Source organism: Spermophilus citellus (assembly GCF_964194105.1).
Source record: "Spermophilus citellus genome assembly, chromosome: 12".
Lineage (NCBI taxonomy): Eukaryota > Metazoa > Chordata > Mammalia > Rodentia > Sciuridae > Spermophilus > Spermophilus citellus.
Genome location: NC_138198.1, coordinates 534,556 through 557,458, shown reverse-complemented (window position 1 = coordinate 557,458; position 22,903 = coordinate 534,556). Strand labels below are relative to the sequence as shown.

The following is a 22,903-nucleotide window of genomic DNA, read 5'->3' as shown; positions in this document are numbered from 1 at the left end:
CACACCTCTTCCACCACGCAGCGACACAGGGAGAAGGTGCTGTGAAGCTGGAAGTGGACTCTCACCAGGCACCAAATCTGCTGGTGCTTCGATGTTGGACTGCCGGTCTCCAGAACTATGAGAAATGAGTTTTTATTGTTTATAAGCTACCAGTATATGGTATTTTAAAAAATCTTTATTTTGCTTGTTTATTTATTTAATTATTTTTTTAAAAAAATATTTTTTAGTTGTAGATGGGCACAATATCTTTATCTTTATTTTATTTGTTTGCTGGTTTGATTGGTTGGTTATGTGGTGCTGAGGATAGAACCCAGTGCCTCATGCATGCAAGGCAAGTGCTCAACCACTGGGCCACAACCCCAGCCCCTGGCTTATTTATTTTTATGTGGTGCTGAGGATTGAACCCAGTGCCTCACATGTGCAAGGCAAGCGCTCTGTCACTGAACCACAATCCCAGCCCAGTATATGATATTTTTTTGAGCAAACTAAGACAGTAGTTTTCAACATACTGGCTTATGGTTATATTTTTTTTTTTACCACAATGGTTAAAAAATGCATGAGATAATATTCAACATCTTAATCATTTTTTGAGTGAAAAGTTCAGAAATATTAACTGTATACTCATTTATCATGCAACAGATCTCTAGAATATTTTGATCTTGCAAAACTAAACTCTTGAACCATTGAACACATCCCCTTTTCTGCCTTCTTCCAGTCTCTGGCAACCACCTTTCTACTTTATGACTTTAGAAGTTTGGTTATTTTAGACACCACATATAGGTGGAATCATGTTTATATATCTTTTGCAATTGGCTTATTTCATTTACCATAATGTTCCCAAGTCTCAAATATGTCATAGCATATGACAGGATTTCCTTCTTTTTTTAAGGCTGAATTCCATAAGATGCATATACTGCGTTTTCTTTATTCATTTATCTCTTGATGGACATCGAGGTTACTTCCTCCCCTTGGCTGTAATGGACCGTATTGTTTTAATACATTTTAGCTTTGTGGATACAGCAGTTCAACAATTCATTTGGCTCATCCAACACATTCTCAATCACCATTCCCTTTGTCTTCCTTTACGACAAAAGAAGGAGAACTAAATATTCAGATCTGTTGGCCATCTTCCAGAAGTAATTATAGCCATGATTTATTGAAACATTTGGCTTTTTTTCCACTTTCAGAGTATTATGAATAATGTTGTTATGAACATTCATGTACAAGTTTTTGTGTGGACATCTGTTTTTATTTCTCTTGGATATATATACCTAAGTATGGAATTTCTGGGTTATATGGTGACTCTATATTTAGCATTCTGAGGAATGCCAAACTATTTTTCAAAGCTGCTGGGCCATTTTACATTCCCACCAGCATATTTGAGGTGGACACATGTTGGACATGTCATGTGTTCACCTCAGTGAATACATTAGGGCCATTCACCGAAATAATGCTGTTCACAAATAAGCCTTCAACCCCCATGATATGAAGCATCTTGAACAATAAGTTAAATGCTTCAATAAATAGTTGAAAGTTTGTTAAACATTTAACTTTATCCAGTTATCACAGTTAACAAACTCTTAAGTAAATTCCTAGAATCATCTTTGCAGTAAATGTGTGCAACATACACCCACATGTGTTCACAAGTACATCTCTCAACATCTTTTATTATCTGTCATTAGTTATAGCCATCCTGGTGAGTGTGAGGTGGCATCTTGTGGTTTTTATTTGCATTTCCCTAAAGACTAATGATATTGAGCATCTTTTCATGTGATTGAGGGCCATTTGTGTATTTTCTCTGAAGAAACATGTATTCAGATCCTTTCCTCAGTTTTAAATCATGTTATTTATTTTTTATTGTGCTAGGTCTGATTTGTACTTTCAGTGTGAGTTGTCATGTAACTTTCTTCCGCTCCGTTGAGTCACTCTGAGTGCTGTCTTGGAATATTTCCTCTCACAGCTTCTTTCTGTTACTGTTTTGAAGCTGTTATCAGTGGATTTCAGATCTTCCAAGTCTCTCTTACATAGTTCTCATTCCCCTTTTTTTGTTCTGCACCACACCTTGCAAGAATGTTCATGACAACATTATTCATAATTCTCCAAGAATGTCCATAGTTTACTTTTTAGTCACGTTTAATCTGTTATTCAACCATTTAGTGGTTTTTTAAAAAAATTGGAGTACAGTATTTTTGTTATTCAAATGTCTTGGTGTTGCTTATTTATAAGAGTCACTTCTTTCATAGACCACTTCTCTTTTCAATCATCCAACCAATATTTCCTGAATGAGTTCGTCTACAGGACAAAGAAATGAACAAAACCATCCAAAACATATTTCTTCATGGATCTACTAGAGGAACTGGATAGAAACAAGACAAAGAAGTAAAATATAGGGTATCCTAGATCATGACAAATGCTAGAGAACAGAGAATATGAAGTAGTGAGGTGGAATTGCAGGGGTGTGGTATTCTGGATGGACCAACCAGGGGAGGCTTTCTGAGAAGCTGAGTCTTTACTTGAAGACTGGGCAGAAATGGTTGCGTTAGCTCTGCAGAAACCTCGTGAGTATCTTTGTCCTTTTTATATTGCCTTCTACAAGAATTTCTCATCTGCTGTGGGCTTTACAAGGTAGAAGAAAGAGTGATGCAAAGATCCTGAAGTTGGTGCATTCCCCAAATGGGGAAATGAGAGTGAGAAGGCTCAGCAGTGCTGGGTGGGAGGGAATAGGAGATAAGGTGGGAATGAGAGCCAGTTCTGGACTCTACACTGTAGCAATTGCAGCATTTTTACTAATGGTATTGCAGAGTAGTCTTTTTTGGGGGATGGTGCAATGTGACATTTTCTTTCCCATAAGTGTTATATAATGAACACATCAGGGAAATTAACACATCCATCACCTCTACCATTTGTCATTTCTTTGTGGTGAGAAGTTTCAAAATCCTCTCTTCTAGTTATTATGAAATATACAATATGTTGGTGTTAAGTAATCACACTTCTATGGTATAGAGAACTTATTCCTCCTAACTCTAACTTTGTACCCATTATCCAACCCCTCCCAAATCCCTTCTCCCCTCAACTCCAGCCTATGGTAACCATTATTTATTCTCAACCTCCATGAGATCAGTTATTATAAATTGCACATACCAATGAGATCATGCAGTACTTGTCTTAATGCATCTGGCTGATTTCACTTAACCTGATGTTTTCCAGGTTCGCTCATGTTGCAGCAAATGGTAGGATTTTGTTCTTCTTTAGGGCTGAATAATATTCCAGTTGGCATATGTACTCTATTTTCTTTAATCCATTCATCCATTGGTGGGCACTATAGAGAACTGGTGGCAGAGAGATTTTAGTAAAGGCCATGGCAGAAGCAGCAGGGGATACAGGAATGATGTGGCAACCTGACGTCAACAGGAGGCCTTTGCTGGTCTTCCACCTGAAGGACACAGAGAGGAGGGATCTTCCTGAACTGCCTTGCAGATGGTGGCCAGTCTGGAGGGAAAGTAGCCCTGAATTAAGTAATTGCTGCTGGCGATCTTGCTTAACGCAGTGGCGAGCATGAGCTTCCCAGGTTACCCTCTGTCTCTTTTCAGTCTCCTGTGGGTGGGTGCCTGAGAGCCAGCCAAGAGAGGAGGGAGGAGGAGAAATGAGACTCGCCAGGGCCAGCCCTGCGTGTCCAGAGTGTGAGGGCTATCTTCATGGCCAGCAGACCCTGAAGCACCGCACTCATGCCATTTGAGTAATCTGAGAGTTTTGAATCAGGGCACAGGCAGAGGGGACGACGGAGAACTGGCGGCACCCTGAAGCACTTACATTGATTTTCTGACGAATTCTCTGCACCGTATGAAGAAGAAGACAGAGGCGTCAAGGTTGTGTCCTGAGAACTTGAAGAACAGTTCTGCCAATGACCCGATGAGGAAGGTAGCAGGAGGAGGAGGTCTGGGGGGACAGGTGCTAAGTGTTGAGTGTCGATTTGCCACACATAGACTGCCAGGAGAGATGTTGAGGACCCCGCTGGGTAAACAGGTTCCTGACATCACCTAGGGAAGGAAGGAGGAAGGAAGGAAGGAAAGAAGAAGCTAGAGGCCCAAGACCCAGGGCAAGGCCGGCAAAAGGACCAAACTGGAACCTCAGGAAGGTCAGAGGAAAACCAGAGTGCTTCCAGTGTCAGGGTGCCTGTCTGAGTGAATGCTGCCGAAAGGCCCAAGGTGACTGTGGCTTGTCCAACATAGCTATCGCTGGTGACCTTGACCAGTGCAGTGGGGTGGGCCACAAGTTGATTAGAGGTGGGAAGTCTGAACAACTTCACTGTTCCTTTGAGGGTACAATCATACATTGTCCCTTGGTGTCACTGGGACATTAGTTCCAGGTCCCCCATAGAGGCTCAAATCTGTTATATAAAACGGTGTAGTCTTTGCATTTAAACTATGCAATCCTCCCCATGCATTAAATCATCTCTAGTTATTTATGTCTCACATGATGGAACTGCTGTGTGTTATAGTTTGGATCTAGAATACCCCAAACTTCCCATGTTGAAGGCTTGGCTCCCGGCTGCTGGTGCTAATGAACTGATGGAAACTTCAGGAGGGGAACCTAGTTGGAGGAAGCAGGTTACTGGGGGTGTGTCCTCGAAGGGGATACCTTGTCCCTGGCCCTCCCTCTCCCCCTCTCTTTTGCTTCCTGGCCACCATGAGCTGAACAACTCTTCTCTACCAGATTCTGCCCACCACGATGTTCTGCCTCACCACAGGTCCACAGCAATGGGACCAACTGACCATGGCTGAAACTTCTGAAACCATGAGCCAAAATAAGTCTTTCCTCCTTGTTAGTTGTTCATATTTGTCACAGTGACAGAAAACTGATTAACACACTATATAAATAGTTGCTATACTGTATCATTTAGAGAACAGCAACAGGAAACACTTTTTGCAAATTTTTTCCAGTTATTTGTGATCTGAAATTGGCTGGATGCACGGATACAGAGGACCAACTATACTAAGGTCAGTGTTTATAAGTATTTGACTTATTAACTGTTCATAGAAGCAATAGATTCCTTGTAGGTGTTGGTTTTCTTCACATGCTTGATAATCTTGGGTTATGTGCTCTTCTTTAAAAAACTTTTATGTGCGTTTGTTTTGTGCTGAGTTCATTCCATGCCATGAGCCTTGTTCCTTCAGTGTGTGTTTGTTTGCTTGATTGTAGATAACTTTTTCTTCTGTGCAGCCTCCTGTTCTGGTTTAGGGGCAATTTACCCTCTTCAGTGAGGCCCCTCTGTAGGTGGTGGGGGAACTTATGCATGGGTTAATCTGACCATGAATTCTGTAATCACCAGGATGTCTCAGGGGCTTTGTCCACCTGGGTGTTCTCAGTGACCAGAGAATCTACACCCAGCCCCTTGGATCAGAGCATTACACATCGTGTACATCTATCACATCACCTCACTGTGTCTAAGTAAGTACAATTAAAATCATTCTAACTTTTAAAAAACCCCTTAAGATCAACATGTACAGTAAAAGCTCGGAACCCTTTGTGGACAGCTCCACTGGACTCCTGATGTGCATACTTTAGTGGAGTTTTTCTGAGTCAAGTAGATAGCCAACCATTTCCATGGATCACTTCAGGCTGCCTTTGGAGGAGCAGTGTTCTTGATCATGTGTGAGTTTCCCTGTTTATTTTTCTTCAAATGCTGTATATTTTATCTCAGACATCACCCCAGATGATTCCTTCTTCTATTAGAATTAAGTAACACTCTCATACTATTTCTCGGGCTGATCTTGGATTCTAGTTTATTTGATGTTCATAGCTCTATACTTTCTTTTGTTGGATTGATCTGTTCCTTTGAAACTTTACAATAATATGAAAAAGTATACGTCAAATTTATTTTAGCCACTATTTACATGTATAAACATGGGTAAATTTCAGAGACACTGTGTTTATGGAAAAAGCATATTATATAAATATATTCATGATATGTTTATGAAGTGTATTTATGGAAAAATTTCAAGTGCATATAACCGTATAGAGCATTATGACATGTACCTATGAATATACCTTATGTACATAGGCGTTATGTGTAACAAAGTTTAATAAATTAAATTTTAAATTTATTCTTCTTGAGTACTAGTTAGGGTCTTTCCAACTGAAGGGCTGTATCTTTCTTTAGCTCTAGAACAGTGTTGTCAAGTGCTTCTCTGAATATTTCCTCATTATTTTTGTTGTCTCTTTGGAAAACTATTTCTGAGAGAAATCATTTGCAAAGCCTTAGATCGAATAGACGAGTGTATGAAGATAAATATCCAGAGTGTATGGAGAGTGCATGGAGATAGACATCCACTGTGTATACAGAAATTCTATAAAGTAACAATCATCACCACAACAAGCCATTCAGCTGAAAAGTGAGCAAGGACTTGAGCAGACATTTCCTGAAGTACTAAAAATGGTCAAAGAGGCAAATGAAATATACTTGATTCCACCAGGTTATACACTTAAAGTGGTTGAAATGGTAAATTTTATATTATGTATGTATGTATATATATATATATATATATAAAATCAACATTAAAAAGTCCATTCTGAATATATATATGTATGTTATATTTATCTTTTATATAAATTCTTTCCAAATTTTTCCTTTTCTAACCTTCTGCATTTCATCTTGGCAGAATTCCTAATGTCAATATTCTGGTTCACTAATTTATTTCTAGTTGTGCCTACTCACCCTCTCCGACCATTGAGCTAGTATTCAATGTCACTACATTCATTCATTCAATGAGTATTTATAGAGCCCCTACTTCATACAGGCACTGGAGATACAAAAATGCCCCCCAAAGTGCTTGTCCTCCCGGAAACTTACATTCTGGTGGGTAGAGAGACTACAAATAGATCAAGAACTAACTGTAAAATCTAATGTCCTGGGATGCTGTGAAGAAAAGAAAGAACATAAAGAAATGAATTAGCAAGAATGGAGGGAGGGCCTCTCTGAGATATTGTGAGAACAAAGCAATTCATAAAGTAAGGGAATAAAATATATGAATCTCGGGTGAAACAGTGATCTAGAAGAGGGAAGACACGGTGCAGATATTTTGATATGTGGAAATGGCTTTCAAAGTTCAAGACTCGCCAAACACATCAGTGTGGCTGGGGTGGGGGGTGAGCAAAGGTTCTGCACAAGACGGACTCAGCCCCAGGTCATAGTGATGGGAGGGTAGAAGCCATCACACCTGAGACATCACAGGAAGGTCGGGCTGGCTACCTCAGAATGGAAGAAAAAGGGGGACCAATAATGTCTCCAAGGTCTTTGGGCTGCACCCCTGAGTGGATGGCATGAAAATCTAGTATCACGGGAAGTCCAGATGAGGAGCAGGTTTAGGAGTGAGTGTTAGCCACCAGTGGGGGAATCCCAGAGGCAGCTGGGTGTTTGCATCTGAGGTTCAGAAAGGAGATAAGAAATAGAGATACAAGGTTGGTAGTCTACAAAGGGGTGACTCTGAGTACCGGAGAGAAGAGGTATGAAGAGTCTCCCTCAGAGTACTATTTTCTAGGTATGTTATTTACGTTTACTTTAAACGTGTCTCCTGCTTTGTCTATTAATTACACTTCTCAGGTATTATTTCTAGTTGATCATGTTAGATATCATTTTCTAGTTAGACATTTGGGGAAAGAGAAGTTCTAAAATTCTCAAGTCCTAGAATTCTCATCTTGGACTCTTGACTACTAAGAGAGACTGAATATGTAGATTGAGACATCTAAGAATTAGTGTGACAATTTACTTTAGTCTCTACAAAGATTGTATTACAATTCAACTCCTTTATATATCTGCATTTTCTTAGCTCTTAAATACAAAGAGTCGTCTAAGAGTCACCATAGAGTTGAGGAAAGCATCTAGAATGAAAGACCAACATAAAAATAAAAAAATAAAAAAATGTGGAAGTATTGGCTCATCAACTGTAAAAAATATGGTGTAGTAATGTAAGATGTTAATTCTAGGAGAAACTGGGGGTAAGGTATAAGGGCACTCTCCTTGCTATTTTCTCATACTTTTTGGTAAATCTAAAATTTAATATACATTGACAAATTTATATTGAAATATAAAGCTCATTAAAAAGGCAACTTGGCAAACCAGTTTAATCCTGAGAGCAGAAGAATACACACACACACACACACACACACATACACATACATATATACACAACTTTTATAGTTTCAGGGGGGAAAGAATATAATTGTACCCATGGGTGGAGACATGGGCTGTATAAAGGACCATCTAGAGCTCTTGGGAATTAAAAATGTATCAGAAATATGAATTAAATATGTTATTTAATTAAATATGTTATCAGAAATAAAAGAAAGAATGTACTAGAAGCCTTATGAGGTAAAGTTTTAAAAGGCCTTATAAATTCAAAGACGTTAAAGAGAGGGACTGTTCTGGGTTAGATCTGGAATGACCCTGAGGGATCATGTGTTGAAGGCTTTCCCCCAACACAACCATGCTCAGAGGTGGTGCTTTTAGGAAATGACTGGGTCATGGGCTCTAAATTCATATCCATGGATTAACCCATTGATACATCATATTTGATGGCATTATTGGGAGGTGGTGGGGACTATGGGATGTGGGGTCTAATTTGAGGAACTGGGTTGTGTGGGAGTGTGTGCTCTGGACACACTATTGTATCCCTGACTCCTTCCCCTCTCTTTTTCTTCTTCTGGCCATCACGAGGTAGCTTTATTCTACCATGATGCTTTGCATCAGCATAGGCCCATGGTCCTGGAGCCTGCAGACCATGGACTGAAACCTCTGAAACTATGAGACAAAAATAAATCTTTTCTCCTTTTAAGTAGCTTTTCTCAGGTGTTTTGTCACAGCAACAAAAACCCACTAACTCAAGAATGAAAGACACAAAGATGAGAGAATCTTGCAGTTTATGACCTGCACGATTTGAATACTCAAGTTCCAGAAACAACACACAGGAAAAGGTTGGGAGGAAGCGACCTAAGAAATGATATGAGAAAATTCTCAGCAGGACATGAGCGTCTAGATTCAGAGACTCCATCACAGTGATTATAAAGAACTCTACAACCAGTCATACCATTATGAAGCAAGAGAATAATGAGAATGAAGAAAGTTTCTAGAGATTTCCAAACAGGTCATGTAAAAAGGATACTTATATGTATAGCATCATATTTCTCATCAGCACCTCTGGAAGCCAGATGGTGTAAAGAAAGGAGGAGGAGGAGGAAGAGAGAGAAAAGAAGAAGAAGGACAGGAAGGGGGGGAAATGAAGATGAGGAAGAGGAAGCAGCAGTAGCAGCAGCCAGTGGTTTCCAACATGTGAAGGAAATGATTTCCAGAGGGGATTCCATCACTATGGAAACTCTCCAGTAATCATAAAAGTAAAAACATACAGTATATGTTAAGCCAGGTAGGTTAGGTTATGCTGCAGTAACAAGAAACCTCCAAATCTCTGTGGCTTATAACAACAAAGGTTTATATCATGCTCATCCTACATCCTTTGTACTTTTGTAAGTGGGGGAGGTTGGATTCTGCAATTTGTTTCCTTTTGCATAATCCGAGTTTACAACATAGTCACTGTCCTGAATATCAACTGTCATGACGTTAGAGAGAAATGCTCTGGAAGGTGACGCACTGGAAATGAAGTGCTCTGTCATGAAAGGGACACGCCACGTCTACTCGGGAAGGATCGTGGGAGGATCATGTTACCCTGGCTCGCAAAACAGAGCCAGAAGTATTTGGTGAACAGCACTGATTGTAACAGCAGAAGTTCTTAAGCATGGATCTCCCATGCTTGCTTTCTCACAGGAAGAGGAGGGAAGACAGTGGTGGCCAATTAAAGTGTGACCTGAGAAGTGGATTAAGGCACCAGAGGGCAGAAAGAGTGTAACCGCTGGGTCCTACATCAGTAAATCAATAAAAGGAGGTGAGGAGCTCAGGAGAAAACTGCTACAGAGAGGGAAGAGCATCACCACTTGGCTCCACAGTAAACAACAGGTTTTAAAGTCATTTACGACAAACATTCTGAATGGATACACCCCCCCCCCCAAATGAGTTAAAACTAAATTGAGAAGCCGAGAGGAGGGGAAGCAGGTAAGGGAAGTCATATAAGAGACCTGCACCTTTCTCTTCTCTAATGCCATGTTAATGAACAATAGAAAAAACGACAGTATCATAAATAGCCAAATAGAATGCCACTTTAAAAATCTGAGAAAATTTTCAGAAAAAGTAACAATAACAAGAAAGAGTGGGTGGCACCTTGGAAATGGGAATCTAGGATGAAGAAAAGGTAGACCAGGACTGATTTTTGTTGTTGTTTTTATAAACCTTGGACTTCTGAGTTCTTAAACTACACCCTGAGTACTACTTGGATAAGAATTAAAATTAAACCAGAATCATGTCCTTCATTATCTTGTTATATTTTTACTGACACATTTAATAATGTGTCAAATGCTATTCAGAGTGATTTATGTGTATGAAGAGTGATTCCACTTATTGTGTGGTGCAGAGGGATTTCTGGGTGGATCCTAAGTCAGTTTGTTATACAAAGAAAATTAATGCTGAAAATTCCCAAATCTCTCATAAATCTGGTATATTAAACATGCAACTTTATATTACATCCTTGAAATCTCTTCCTGTAACTTTTCCTCAGATGATGTTCCTTAAGGGTCCTCCAGGCATTAATCATTCATGTTTTGGGGTATAAAATTGAGATATTCATATTCTTAAGTTTAAAAATAACTTGTACTTCATTCATTCATTTATTTTTCCCTTTTGTCCCATTTCCATCCCTTGTCCTTCTGAATAACCCCTTTAAGGTCTTGCTAAGTGCACGGTACTCATTGCTGTTCCAATCAGTCGTGTCACATTTTTAAAAAATGAGGTTCAATTTACTCTTCGATGGTCCCAATCCTGTGGCTCCACAAAGCCATTGAAGACCCTGGTTCTTTTGAGACATCTGCTCTGTATATATCAGAGGATCATCTTTCATTTAAGACAAATATCAAGATCATTTTAAGACCAATAGTCCCCACTGCTTATGTTCAGGTGACCACAGAAACTGGCTTTGAGGTTTCCAAATGTTTTTTCTTTAAGAGCAAAAACCAACTTTCTCAGAGATCCTAGAGCATTGCTCAAGTCCCAGGGGCCCAGATTGGCTCAAGTCAGCCCCATTCCTGAATTAATATAAAGGAGAAAGGGAATCACCATAATAAGCCCCACTCTGGAACTGAGACTTGTCACGGGGGGGATGTTGGGGCCCCTTACCAACAAGAGTTTATTGGCTCACAGCTCTGGAGACTGGGGAGTCCAGTGTCTTTCAAAATCTCCTGACTAGCCTCCTACATGTTGTTTTCCTCCAATCCATTTAACACAGCAACCCCCTGAATCTATCACTTAAAATCCTTCCATGGTATGACATCTGCTCTTCAGTGGTGACCCTGCCATGGAATTATACCTCCTGGCATCCATGCCTTGAACTTGGGTTGGCTCTGTATCTGCTTTTGACCAATAGAATATAATGAAAATGATGCCATCCACCTTCCAAAGATAGATCATAAAAAAACCTTAGGGTATCTGTCTGAGCCTCTCAGATCATTTTTTTTGGATACTCCCTCTGACCAGCTACCACACTGAGATTCATAAGTCACACAAAAGGGCCATGTGTAGGTACAATGGTTGGTCACCCCAGCTGAGCTCCCAGCCAAGAGCTACCATCAGCCACCAGCCCTGTCCGTGCTCCACCCTGGAAACCCAGCCCAGTCATGCCTTCAGACAGTGCAGCCCCAGCCTTTCTGGAACCACGTGTAAGACTTCAAGCAAGAATGACCCAGTTAAGCTTAGTCGACATACAGAACTGTGAGAGGTAATATTAAATTGTTGTTTTATACCATTAAATTTGAGGATGGTTAGTTATCAATAATAGATAACAAAAATGCATATGTATGCATGTATACACACACACACACACACACACACACACGTTAGTTTGGGTTACATTGGGCTGTAAGAAGATACTTGACCACCAATGACTTAAGGTGCTATGGCTCAATATTGTTCTCTCCGAAATTTAGGTTTCAATTTAATTGCCATAGAATTAGTATCAAAAGGTGGGAGTGACCAGGCTGTGAGGTCTCTGCCTTCATGGGTGAGGTTAATGCCTTAGAAATGGGCAAGTCCAGTCTCCTTTTGCTTTTTTCTGTTCTGCCTTCTGTCCTATGAAGATGAAGTGCTGTCCACCCCTCTAGAGGACACAGTGTCCAAGGCACCCTCTTGGAACCAGAGACACCAGACATGCCAGTGCCTGGACTGCCCAGTCTCCAGGACTGAGGGCCCATCAATTCCGGCTCACAAATCACCTAGTCTGCGGATTCTGTCATAAAGTCCAGACTGACTGAGCCGCCAAAGCCTAGTGATCTCACATACCACGAAGCCTGAGAGAGGCAGTGGTGGAACTAGTGCAGTGGCTCAGCGATGTGGGGAACCTAGACTCTCTACGTGTGTCTGTCTAGATCCATTTTGCTTTGTGCCATCAGAATCGTCATTGATTCCAAATGGCCGCTGTGTCATATAATCACATTACAGCCAGGAAGAGAGAGGCAGAGCAAAGGAATCTCTCTTTCCAAGGCTCTGAGGGTCTGTCTGTCAACCTAATTTTTCCCAGGAAATATCCACCATGCTCCATTTCCATTCTGTTGGTCAGAACTGGGTCACACGCCCACAACTTGACGGGTCACTAAAAATGGGGAATGGAATAATCAACCCATCTTAACCTTCTTCTCTGGGTCTGGGGACTGGACCAACCTTCACTGAGACCCAGGAATCTCTGCACACTGCTAGAATAAAGGAGGAAGGAGGGAGGGAACTGAACGTGCCACCTGACCTGCTGTACCACTAGATAAGGCCCAGTTCTTAGTTATCACTTTGCTCTGGACTCCTGCACCACCAGCCTTTCCAGTCCTCCCTTCATATGCTGTTCTCCACAGCTGGGTGCTGTCTTCTCCCAGCCGCAGTTCCTACCTTCAGACCTCAGATCAAATGCCATTTTCCCAGGGAGCTCTGCCTCCTGAGCTGCAGGTTGTTTTAGGACTGTGCACTTTTTGGTTCCATAATGAAGCCTAAGTATGTCAATGTCTATTGTAGCCTTCTCCATGCGCCAGAATTTTGGAATTGTGGCAAAATTTTTGTCATTATATTCTCAAGTATCTGGTAGATAACAAATAATTATAGAATACATGGATTGTGCTTCGCTTCCTCAATTTCACCCATATCTCTCTATAATGGTGTTGTGTGAACACAGAAGTCATTTTTAAAAGTTATTTTGCATCTTAAATTTAAAAAAGTTCAAAATGTTTATTTTAAATTGTTCAAACAATAAATTACATTTCCCCCCATGCTCTCTCTCCCTACCACATTTTGAGTCATCCACCCTTATATCAGAGAAAAAATTTGGCATTTGTTTTTTTTGGGGGGATTGGCTAACTTCACTTAGCATAATCTTCTCTAATGCCATCCATTTCCCTGCAAATGCCATGATTTTATTCTTTTTTAGTGCTGAATAATATTCCATTATGTATAAATGCCACATTTTTTAATCCATTCATCCACTGAAGGACATCTAGGTTGGCTCCACAGTTTAGCTATTGTGAATTGTGCTGCTACAAACATTGATGTGGCTGTGTCCCTGTAGTATGCTGATTTTAGGTCCTTTGGGTATAGGATGAGGAGAGGAATAGCTGGGTCAAATGGTGGTTCCATTCCCAGTTTTCCAAGGAATCTCCATACTGCTTTCCAAATTGGCTGCACCAATTTGCAGTCCCACCAGCAATGTATGAGTGTGCCTTTTCCCCACATCCTCGCCAACACTTATTGTTGTTTGACTTCATAGTGGCTGCCATTCTGACTGGAGTGAGGTGGTATCTTAGAGTAGTTTTGATTTGCATTTCTCTGATTGTTAGAGATGATAAGCATTTTTTTTTCATATATTTGTTGATTGATTGTATAACCTCTTCTGAGAAGTGTCTGTTCAGAAGATTACCTCTAGATAGGGAATAGGGGTGGGAGGGAAAGGAAGCGGGAAGGGGAATAGCATGGGTGGTGGAAAGAGAGGGTCATCATTATACAAAATACATGTATGAAGATGTGAATTTGATGTCAACATACCTTATAAACAAACAGAGATATTATAAATTGTGGTGTAAAGGTGTATTAAGAATTGTAATGCAAAAAAGGGGTAGCTGGGGGCTGGGGATGTGGCTCAAGCGGTAGCGCGCTCGCCTGGCATGAGTGTGGCCCGGGTTCAATTCTCAGCACCACATACAAACAAAGATGTTGTGTCTGCCAAAAACTAAAAAATAAATATTAAAAAATTCTCTCTCTCTCTCTCTCTTTAAAAAAAAGGGAGCAGCTCATATATAATGGTATAATTTGTGTGAACATACTTTATATACAGAGTTATAAAAAATTGTGCTGTGAATGGATAATTATGAATGCAATGCATTCCACTATTGTCATGTATGTAAGAAATTTTAAAAAAATTATGTTTTGCTTAAAGGAAGTTCATTTTAGACTCCATGAAACATATACATTTCATTTTAGCATAGTACAAATCAGTAGTTTACAATGACACAGAATTTTGTTCATTTTCAGTTCTTGGATAACTATGTCACATACAAGGAAGAAAAAAAAGTCCCAATGAACACAATTAGGAGAGCTTCCTCCATAAAGTTGGACTAAGTTGGTTGCTTATGAAACTAATGTGTTTTATTAATGTACCCAACTGATAGTGCTCAGGGGTAAGTGACCCTGTGATTTTGATTCTTGGGGAATTAAAACAGTAATTAGGGAGGTCTTCAAAGCTATCTCTTTGGTAAAGGGCAAACTTCTGGGCCATTATTCTGCAAATAGACGTGGAAAATAATCATTCCATACTTTATTAGAAAGATTTGGAAGTGTTGCTGTAAGTTATATCTTGCTCCTGCACATGACTGCTGAACGCACACTATCGTTGCGACTCTGGGCAAGCTGCTTAATCCTTCTGTACCCAGTTTCTTCTATTGCCAAATGGAGATAAGATTGTAGTAAGGACAGGGCAAGTTAGTGCACGTAGAGTGCTGAAGACATTGGCAGGCCCCTGTTGAAGTGCTTGCTGGAGTTATTATTTTGTGTCTAGCACTGCAGCAGGATCTCAATGCACAGCCACGAAAAGCCCTGAACCCAGAATCCATCACTGTACTAGCTCCACGACTTCTGGAAAATTAGGTAACTTCTTCAAACCTCTGTTTCCTCATCCATGCAATGGGGTATCAATACCTACTGGTGAAATGAGGGTTGCGTGAATTTGAGCTGTGGTGACGGGCACCTGTAACATTTGTACTGCTCTTCTGTTTGGCCCCTGGGACACCTCAGCTGACAGGCAAACGTAGTCCATGCACAGTAGGCACAGCTCCCGAGACTGCAGGGCAGGGAGAACATTGGGAAGCCACCTAGGTCAAGTTCAATCATATGTCAGGAAACAAACCAGGGCCTGAGACAGAGGGGGTAAAACAACTTAGGCGAAGGCACCCAACCAGTTAGCGACAAAGAAGCACCTATATTATAAAAGAAAACTGTAAAGCGTCTCTGTGTTTCACACATGTATACGGTTGGCCCTGTGTGCACTTAGGTTCCACATTTTTGAATTGAGCCAAGTATAGCTCAGAAAATAATGTAGAAACATTTTTTTTGTCATTGTTCCCCACATAATACAACAACAAACTATAACAACTATTTACTTCGGATTTAAACTGTGTCACATATTATAAGTAATCTAGAGATGATTTAAATTATACAGGAGAATGCATGTTTATTATAAGCAAATATTACACTGTTTTATGTAAGGGTCTTGAGCATTTGCAGATATTTTGGTATTCATGGGGTGTACCAGAGAATGATGCAATTCACATTGTGTTATTTTCAGTAGCATTGTGCTTTTTATTGCAGGATTTGGACATACTTCCTGGGATCCCACTGTTATACTGTGGGGGACAGAGAAGCAAGGATAAACTAGACTCAACAACCAGAATGCTGTCCCCACTAGCTATCTTTACAAACCCTGTCACACACAAGAGTTTTCTCTGCAGATAAGAAAGGCATGGGCTGGGGCAGCTGTGATCTATGGGGTCCTGGGACAGAGGCAGCCAGCACCAGGAGTTCTGGCATCTTTCCAATGACTATTTTGGTTTTTAATGAAAAAATCAGTGTTTTTAAAATCAGCATACTTTCATACTACTATTGCACACCGAAAAAGAACATCTCCAAAGGGCCAAATCAGATAAATATTTGGAATATAGAAAATAGTCTCAGTGCCTAACCTCCCTTGGAGGCTCGCTGCACCACGTAGGTAGGGGCCCCTGAGTGACCGTGGAGTGACTCAGATTGATGACTCCAGGAGCAGGATGACTCTCTGAAGAGCAGGCTTTGCTGTCCTTCCTGATGAACAGCTCTCGCTCAGCATGGTGGCTACTGCAGCAGGGTTAGAGTTACGGGACTGACCCAGCCGCCATGTCTGTGGAATCAGCACAGGTCTACCCTGGTTCCTGGAGAACTTCACTCCAGTCCTGGAAAGAATAGAATTTTACCCACTTCTGAAGTTTGACACTGCTTTATTTTTTTCCAAAGGAAGCAAAATTAATCAAAGTATAATTTCCAACACAGTGAATTTCCTAGGGAAGCAAAAGATAGTGAAGAGTCACATGAGGTCTGAAAAGTCACGTAACAGAGAAACTGCTTACAGGATATTTTAAAAGGAAATGTGTTGTTTTCAGAAGGACATGTCCACTTTCATTTTCAGCATACTCGTGGCCATACCAGACAGAACACTGACTTTAAAATGACCAGATCCCAGGGCCAGATAAAAGGAAATATTATCTTAAAGATGAACTTCTGACACTACCAGATTTGTGCTTAGTGTTGGAATCAGTGGTCGTAAATTCAGATGCTCACCTGTCCCCTCTCCCTGCTCCACTGGTGGAGAAGAATGACCTGTGTTTCAAATGCAGGAAGTAGCTTTTCAAATGCCTCCAAGCATTTCCATTTCAGAATGACTTACACTCATGCACCATAGAGGCCTCCATACCAGGTATGACATTAGAATGGAATTTATACATTACACATATATTCACAGATCTGCACACACCTGCATATAACCACTGTGTGTGTGCATAGTTGTGCTTGGCTATGTGTGTGGGGGGTTAGTTCCAAGACTCTGTGTGGTTATTGAGAATTGAGCATGATCAAGTCCTTTATATAAATGGCATCATGTACCCTGTGTGCATCCTCCTGTATACTTTCAGGGCTCTGAATCCAGTGTGGGTTCCAGTTGTGATGGGAGTGTGGAGGACAAAGCAATTTTAGTGAGGTTCTCTTACTGGGGGAACTCAATGAAAGAAGAAGGTCAGAAGAGAGATGACCAAGGAAGTGCAGATGGATCCAGCCAGATGATCTGTTGCTAAGTCTCAGCCTTGAAGCTCTCTGCAGGGGTTGTGTTGTGGCTCAGTGGCACAGCGACTGACTCACATCTTTGAAGCACTGGGTTTGATTCCCAGCACCACATAGAAATAAATGAATAAAATAAAGGTCCATCAACAACTGAAAAAAATTTTTAAAAAGTATCCCCTCCTTTTTTTTAAAAGTTCTCTGCACATTAAAAAAAATCCCTCTGCTTTTTTTTTCTCCTCTGTACAAAGGGAATGGGTAACCATGAAAATAAAAATGGGTTAACACTAGGAAGTACCCAGCAAGAGATAGCATAGTTTAGAGTCGCTTTCATTGTTAGAACAGTTCCAGGCTGATTGGGGACAGAAGGGCTGGAGCCTTTGCCAGGATGGCAGAGGGTGAGTCCAGAACTGGTTCAGGGAGTGACTCCCTCCTGAGGACCCAACCAGATCCCCCACTGTGACAGGACCAGGCATGCTACCCAGGGCTTTATCTGGGTCACCCGGGGTGAAGCAAGCATTGGTGACTAGCCTCAACAGCAGCCACCAGGGTAACACAAAAGGCATCTGGGACATGCTTATGAGTTCCATTTCCTCCCACAGTAGTGGCAAGCTTTAAAGGAGGGAGTTCCGCACTTTGGCACAGTTCACCTTGACACAGTGAACAAGCGTGTTCCATGGCTGAACCCTTTGGGGACAGGCCAGGTTTATTGCATGGCGCTTATTTCCTCAGGTGCCCCAGGTGAGTCATTGTACCTTTTTGACCTTAACTTTCTGATCAGTACAGGAAGGGGGATTGTCAGGGTGTTTGTTAAGATACCCTGCCACTAACTCACCTCTGTGGCTGTCCCAGCAGCCTTGGTCTCCGGGGCTGAGACTCAGGATTGGTTGAAATGAATTGAATCTACTTTTCTTTTTCTTTCTTTCTTTCTTTCTTTTTTTGTGTGTGTGCATGTGTGTGTGTGTTGGTGGGGGTGGGGAGGGGGTGCTAGGGATTAAACCCAGATTCACTTGTATGCTGGGCAAATGCTCTACCACCGAACTACATCCCCAGTCCTTTTGTTATTTTATTTTGGGATATGTTTTTTTTTTTTCTAAATTTCCCAGGCTGGCCTGAAACTTGGAATCCCCCCTGCTTCACTCCCGAGTAGCTGGGATTACAGGTATGTACCGTCACACCTGGCTTCAGTTAGATTTTTAACATGAAATGCTATCATACTTCATGTCTGGAATCTCAAACTCTCAGAGTGACTTCACAGATTGGAAGTAGTTGATTACCACTGTTTCTCCTTTCCAAATATGTTAATGTTCAGGTATACGGTAATGTCAGTCCACAATACAGATGACGTTAAGTTTGGGTGGGAAAAAGTGAAGGAGCCAAGCAAGTCGGAGTGTCACTTATCTTCTCAAATATCTTGATTAGCACTAAGTGCAGGTTTTCTGGAATGAAAACATTTGGGATCCACAAGGAGCAGGACAAGTTCAACAGCATATTTTTCTCCTTTGCTGGATTCTCTGAGCTAGATTTCTTAACAGACGTTTGCATAACAGCGTTTATGAGTTTACCTCCTGATATTGTGTTCCCTTTTCATTTCTGTGATTAAAGAGGGATTTAAATCCTGGAACTGAGTTTCTATGGAGAGTGAGTGGTTTCCCCAATCCAAACCATTCATACAGACACATGAGTCCTAAAACCTTCTAGAAATGCTTCTCTTTTTTTCTTTTTTGTGGTGCTGGGGATTGAAACTCATGGCCTTATGCATGTGAGGCAAGCACTGTACTAACTGAGCTATATCTCCAGCCCTCTTCTAAAAATCCTGCGGAAATAATCAGGCAATTACAAATGTGCTGACATGCTAACATATTTCCTCACCCCATAATAAGAAAAACCAGCCACAAACATGGTGAGGTCTGAATGCTGTTCATGTCATCCTGATGGAGTTCTGTTTCTGTTGAATGCAATGTATGTGTTTATTGTATGCATCATTTTTGCCAAAGACTCAAGGAATAATTAAGGATATAGAAGAAAATAGAGTTCTCCTCCTCCTCCTCCTCCTTCTTTTTATCTTTCTTCTTCTTTTTTATAAACCTAAATACCTATATCCATTTCCTCCTCTTTCCATCAGACACTTAAATCACACTTAGAATTTGGTGTTCGGACTTCGGGATCTTTTTCAAAACACTGACATTCATGAATACATTCCCTTATGCTTTTACATGTTATCTTTACATAGTGCTTCATTCATTCATTCAAAATATGTGATGACCTCGAAGAAGATAAAAGGGTAAGGAAACCAGATCCAATCCTGGAACTATCCTATGGGGAAGACAGACCTGATTCCTGAATCACAGGTGCATGTGAGACCTTCGCCCCGGCAGGTGCTATTCAGGAGCAGAAGAAGGAGTGTCCCACAGAGGAAATAGCATGCACACAGGCCCGACAAGACACTAAGTCAGCATCACCTGATTCTCGAGCCTCATCTCACACTGACCAGAAACTGTGAGGCCAGGGTGAGGGGGGCAGCGTCTGGGCTTCAGTGCACCTGTGGCAGTGGTGGCCATGGTGTGGGGGTGTTCCGAACTTCACATTTGAGAACTAGTGCCTAATGCCACTCCAAACATCTTGCCGCCCTGAAGAAGCTGAGGTCCTGGTCTGTGGGGGCAGGGAGAAGCGTCCAAAAGACTAGAAGTAGATTAGTGAAGGGATTTTGAGCTTCAACTCTTCAAACCTCTCAAGGAGAGATGTGAACCCAGATCAGACTTGCTGTGTCTGGGTCTTCAGTGGACATGGCTTTGGTCTGCAACTGGAGAGCCACGTGCCTTTGCCAAGATCAGACGGATTTGCACTTCCACCCCCAGCAACTGCACGAGCCTGTGTCCCACACGCTGAGCACCTTGTCCACCTGACACCGGAGGAATGAAACATCCCAGTGGATTTGCTAACTTTCCCCCAATTGCTCATGAAATAGAGCATGTTTCTAGTTAATGCCCTTCCATAAAACTTCTTTGGTACATTGTCAAAAGCTTTTGCCTCTTTTGCTAATGAGTTATTCTTTTTCTTATTTAATTTTACATAACTTGTATATTTATCTCTTTTTATATATGCACATACATTTTCTCCTGCACTGCATAACTTTAAAAAAAAACTTCATTTTGGAGTCTTTTCCTAAGAAATAAAAATTTTTAAGTAGTTAGATCTTCATGTCTTCCTTGGTTTTGGCCTTTAGAATTTGTGCCATGCATTTAAAAAAGTCTTTCTTCAAAGTTACATTTAAAAAAATAGGTTTTCTAAATGTCCAATGTCTCTAGTAATTAGAGAAATGCAAATCAAAACTATCCTAAAATTTCATCTCACTCTAGTCATAATGGCAGTTATCAAGAATACAAACAACAATAAGTGTTGGTGAGGATGTGGGAGAAAAGGCACACTTATACAGTGCTGTTGGGACTGCAAAGTGGTACAACCAATCTGGACAGCAGTATGGAGATTCCTTAGAAAACTTAGAATGAACCATCATTTAACCTAGCTATTCCACTCCCTGATCTATACCCAAAGGACTTAAAATCAGCCTACTATAGTAATGTAGACACATCAATGTTTATAGCAACTCAATTCACAATAGCTAACCTGTGGAACCAACCTAGATGCCCTTCAACAGATGAATGGATAAAGAAACTGTGGTGTATATACACAGTGGAATATTACTCCGCATTAAAAGAGAATAAAATTATGGCATTTGCAGGTAAATGGATGGAATTGGAGAATATCATGCTAAGCGAAAAAGCCAATCCCCCAAACCAAAGGCCGAATGTTTTCTCTGATAAGTGGATGCTGATCCGTAATGGCGGAGCATGGGAAAAATGGAAGTGCTTTGATGGGAAAAGGGGGGGGGTGGGGGAGAGGGCATGGGATTAGGAAAGATGGTGGAATGAGATGGACATCATCACCCTAGGTACACGTGGTGTGACGCGACATTGTGTACAACCAGAGAAATGAAAAGTTTTGCGCAATAATGCAGTTATGTACCATGAGTCAAAATGCATTCTGCTGTCACATACACCTAATTAAAATTAATTAATTAAAATAAAAAATCTGTTTTATTAAAATGTTTTTATAATTTTTAAATTTTTGCTTTTCATGATATGTTTGCAATTTTTTTGGTGTGCATTGTATGAAGGCAGGATCTGTTTTTTTTTCTTTCTCCTGTAAATACCTGAATAGTTACTAGATATGAACGTGAGATAATACCTTGCACTGATCGTCTGGGTGAGAAGTGGACACTGTCCAGCTCTGGTGGTAGCGGGGAGAGTGAGACAGGCACTGTGGTGGGGAGCCCTCACAGGGCTGCTCTGCAGTACAGCAGTCTTCCTGCAACACGCCTTCCCCTCAGATCCTAAAGGGCTGTTCTTCTCCTGGGCCTGTTCCTGGAAAACCTCTCACTTGGAGTCCTGAGGGGACACACACGAGGATTCTTGGCTATCATGGTAGATGCTATAGCAGAAGCAGTTAGTGCCCCTTACTTCTTAAGCACCCAGTATGTACCATTTCTGTGCCATCACCTGCAGTTCTCTGCCAGGGCTTTATCTGGCGCTGGAGGCACCAGAAGAGACACTGAAGGAACTAACTAGATCACACGCCCTCTTCTGGCTCCCTTTGCTCCCTGCCCCATTCCTCCTTGCACTACTAGTTTCTAGGGTTCATCTCCCAGATGAGCTACCTCTACCTACCTCCTCATATGTCCTTGCATCCCAGGGCTCCCTCTTAGGAATCCCGGATTAAACATACCACAGAATACAGCATAGTTGCTAAAAGCAACACACACTCGCATGTGCACACATGCATCTGAATGCACAAGCATGTGACTTGTCAACATGGATATAACTTTAAAGCAAAGAACTAGATGACAGAGGTAAGAATCAGAATAAGGTCTTAAAGCACAGGCTATGTATGTAAATAAAACACTCATACAGATAACAGTATGCTTTTTGAGGATACATGTATAACCAAAAATATATATTAAACATACTAGGAAAAGACATAGAATAAACTATAGGGTAGGTGTAAATGCCATGTTATGGATGTAGATATTTATGTATATTGTGTGTTTGCTTATAAACGTCTTTTAAAATATTTTTTAAATTAAGGGATTAAGAAAAGATAAAAACCATGCCCTTACTGTTATCCCATGGACAGCTAAAATTGTTAATTAAGCCTACCACACTAATGTGACCCTTCATGTATACTATGGATAGAACGTGACCCTCCTCAATCCATAAACTGAATCCTAATCCCTAACATCACGGGATTTGAAGGAGGGGCTCTTGGAGACAGGAGGTCAGGAGGGTGGAGACTTACAGACTTGTATGTTTATAAAATGTGCTCTAGAGAGGTCAACAGCCCCTTCCACCACGTAGGGGTACAACA

The 22,903-nt window shown here is 41.0% G+C and overlaps 1 protein-coding gene across 6 annotated transcripts in view; it reads left to right on the top strand.

Moving 5' to 3' along the window:
* LOC308631672 (serine/threonine-protein kinase MRCK alpha-like) overlaps positions 1-22,903 on the top strand; it is a 99,229-nt gene that overhangs the window by 4,518 nt on the left and 71,808 nt on the right. For 3 of the 6 annotated variants that reach the window (XM_081263044.1, XM_081263040.1, XM_081263041.1), the window contains exon 2: positions 4,941-4,997. The exons of 1 other annotated variant lie outside the window; for it this stretch is intronic. Coding sequence is in view for 2 of the 5 variants with exons in the window: in XM_081263039.1 (XP_081119165.1) it covers positions 18,586-18,641 (56 nt within the window). In the remaining 3 variants the exon portion in view is untranslated. Of the gene's footprint in view, positions 1-4,940; positions 4,998-18,585; positions 18,642-22,903 lie in introns of all 6 variants that reach the window. 2 more of the 6 variants (XM_081263039.1, XM_081263045.1) reach the window with 1 other exon arrangement.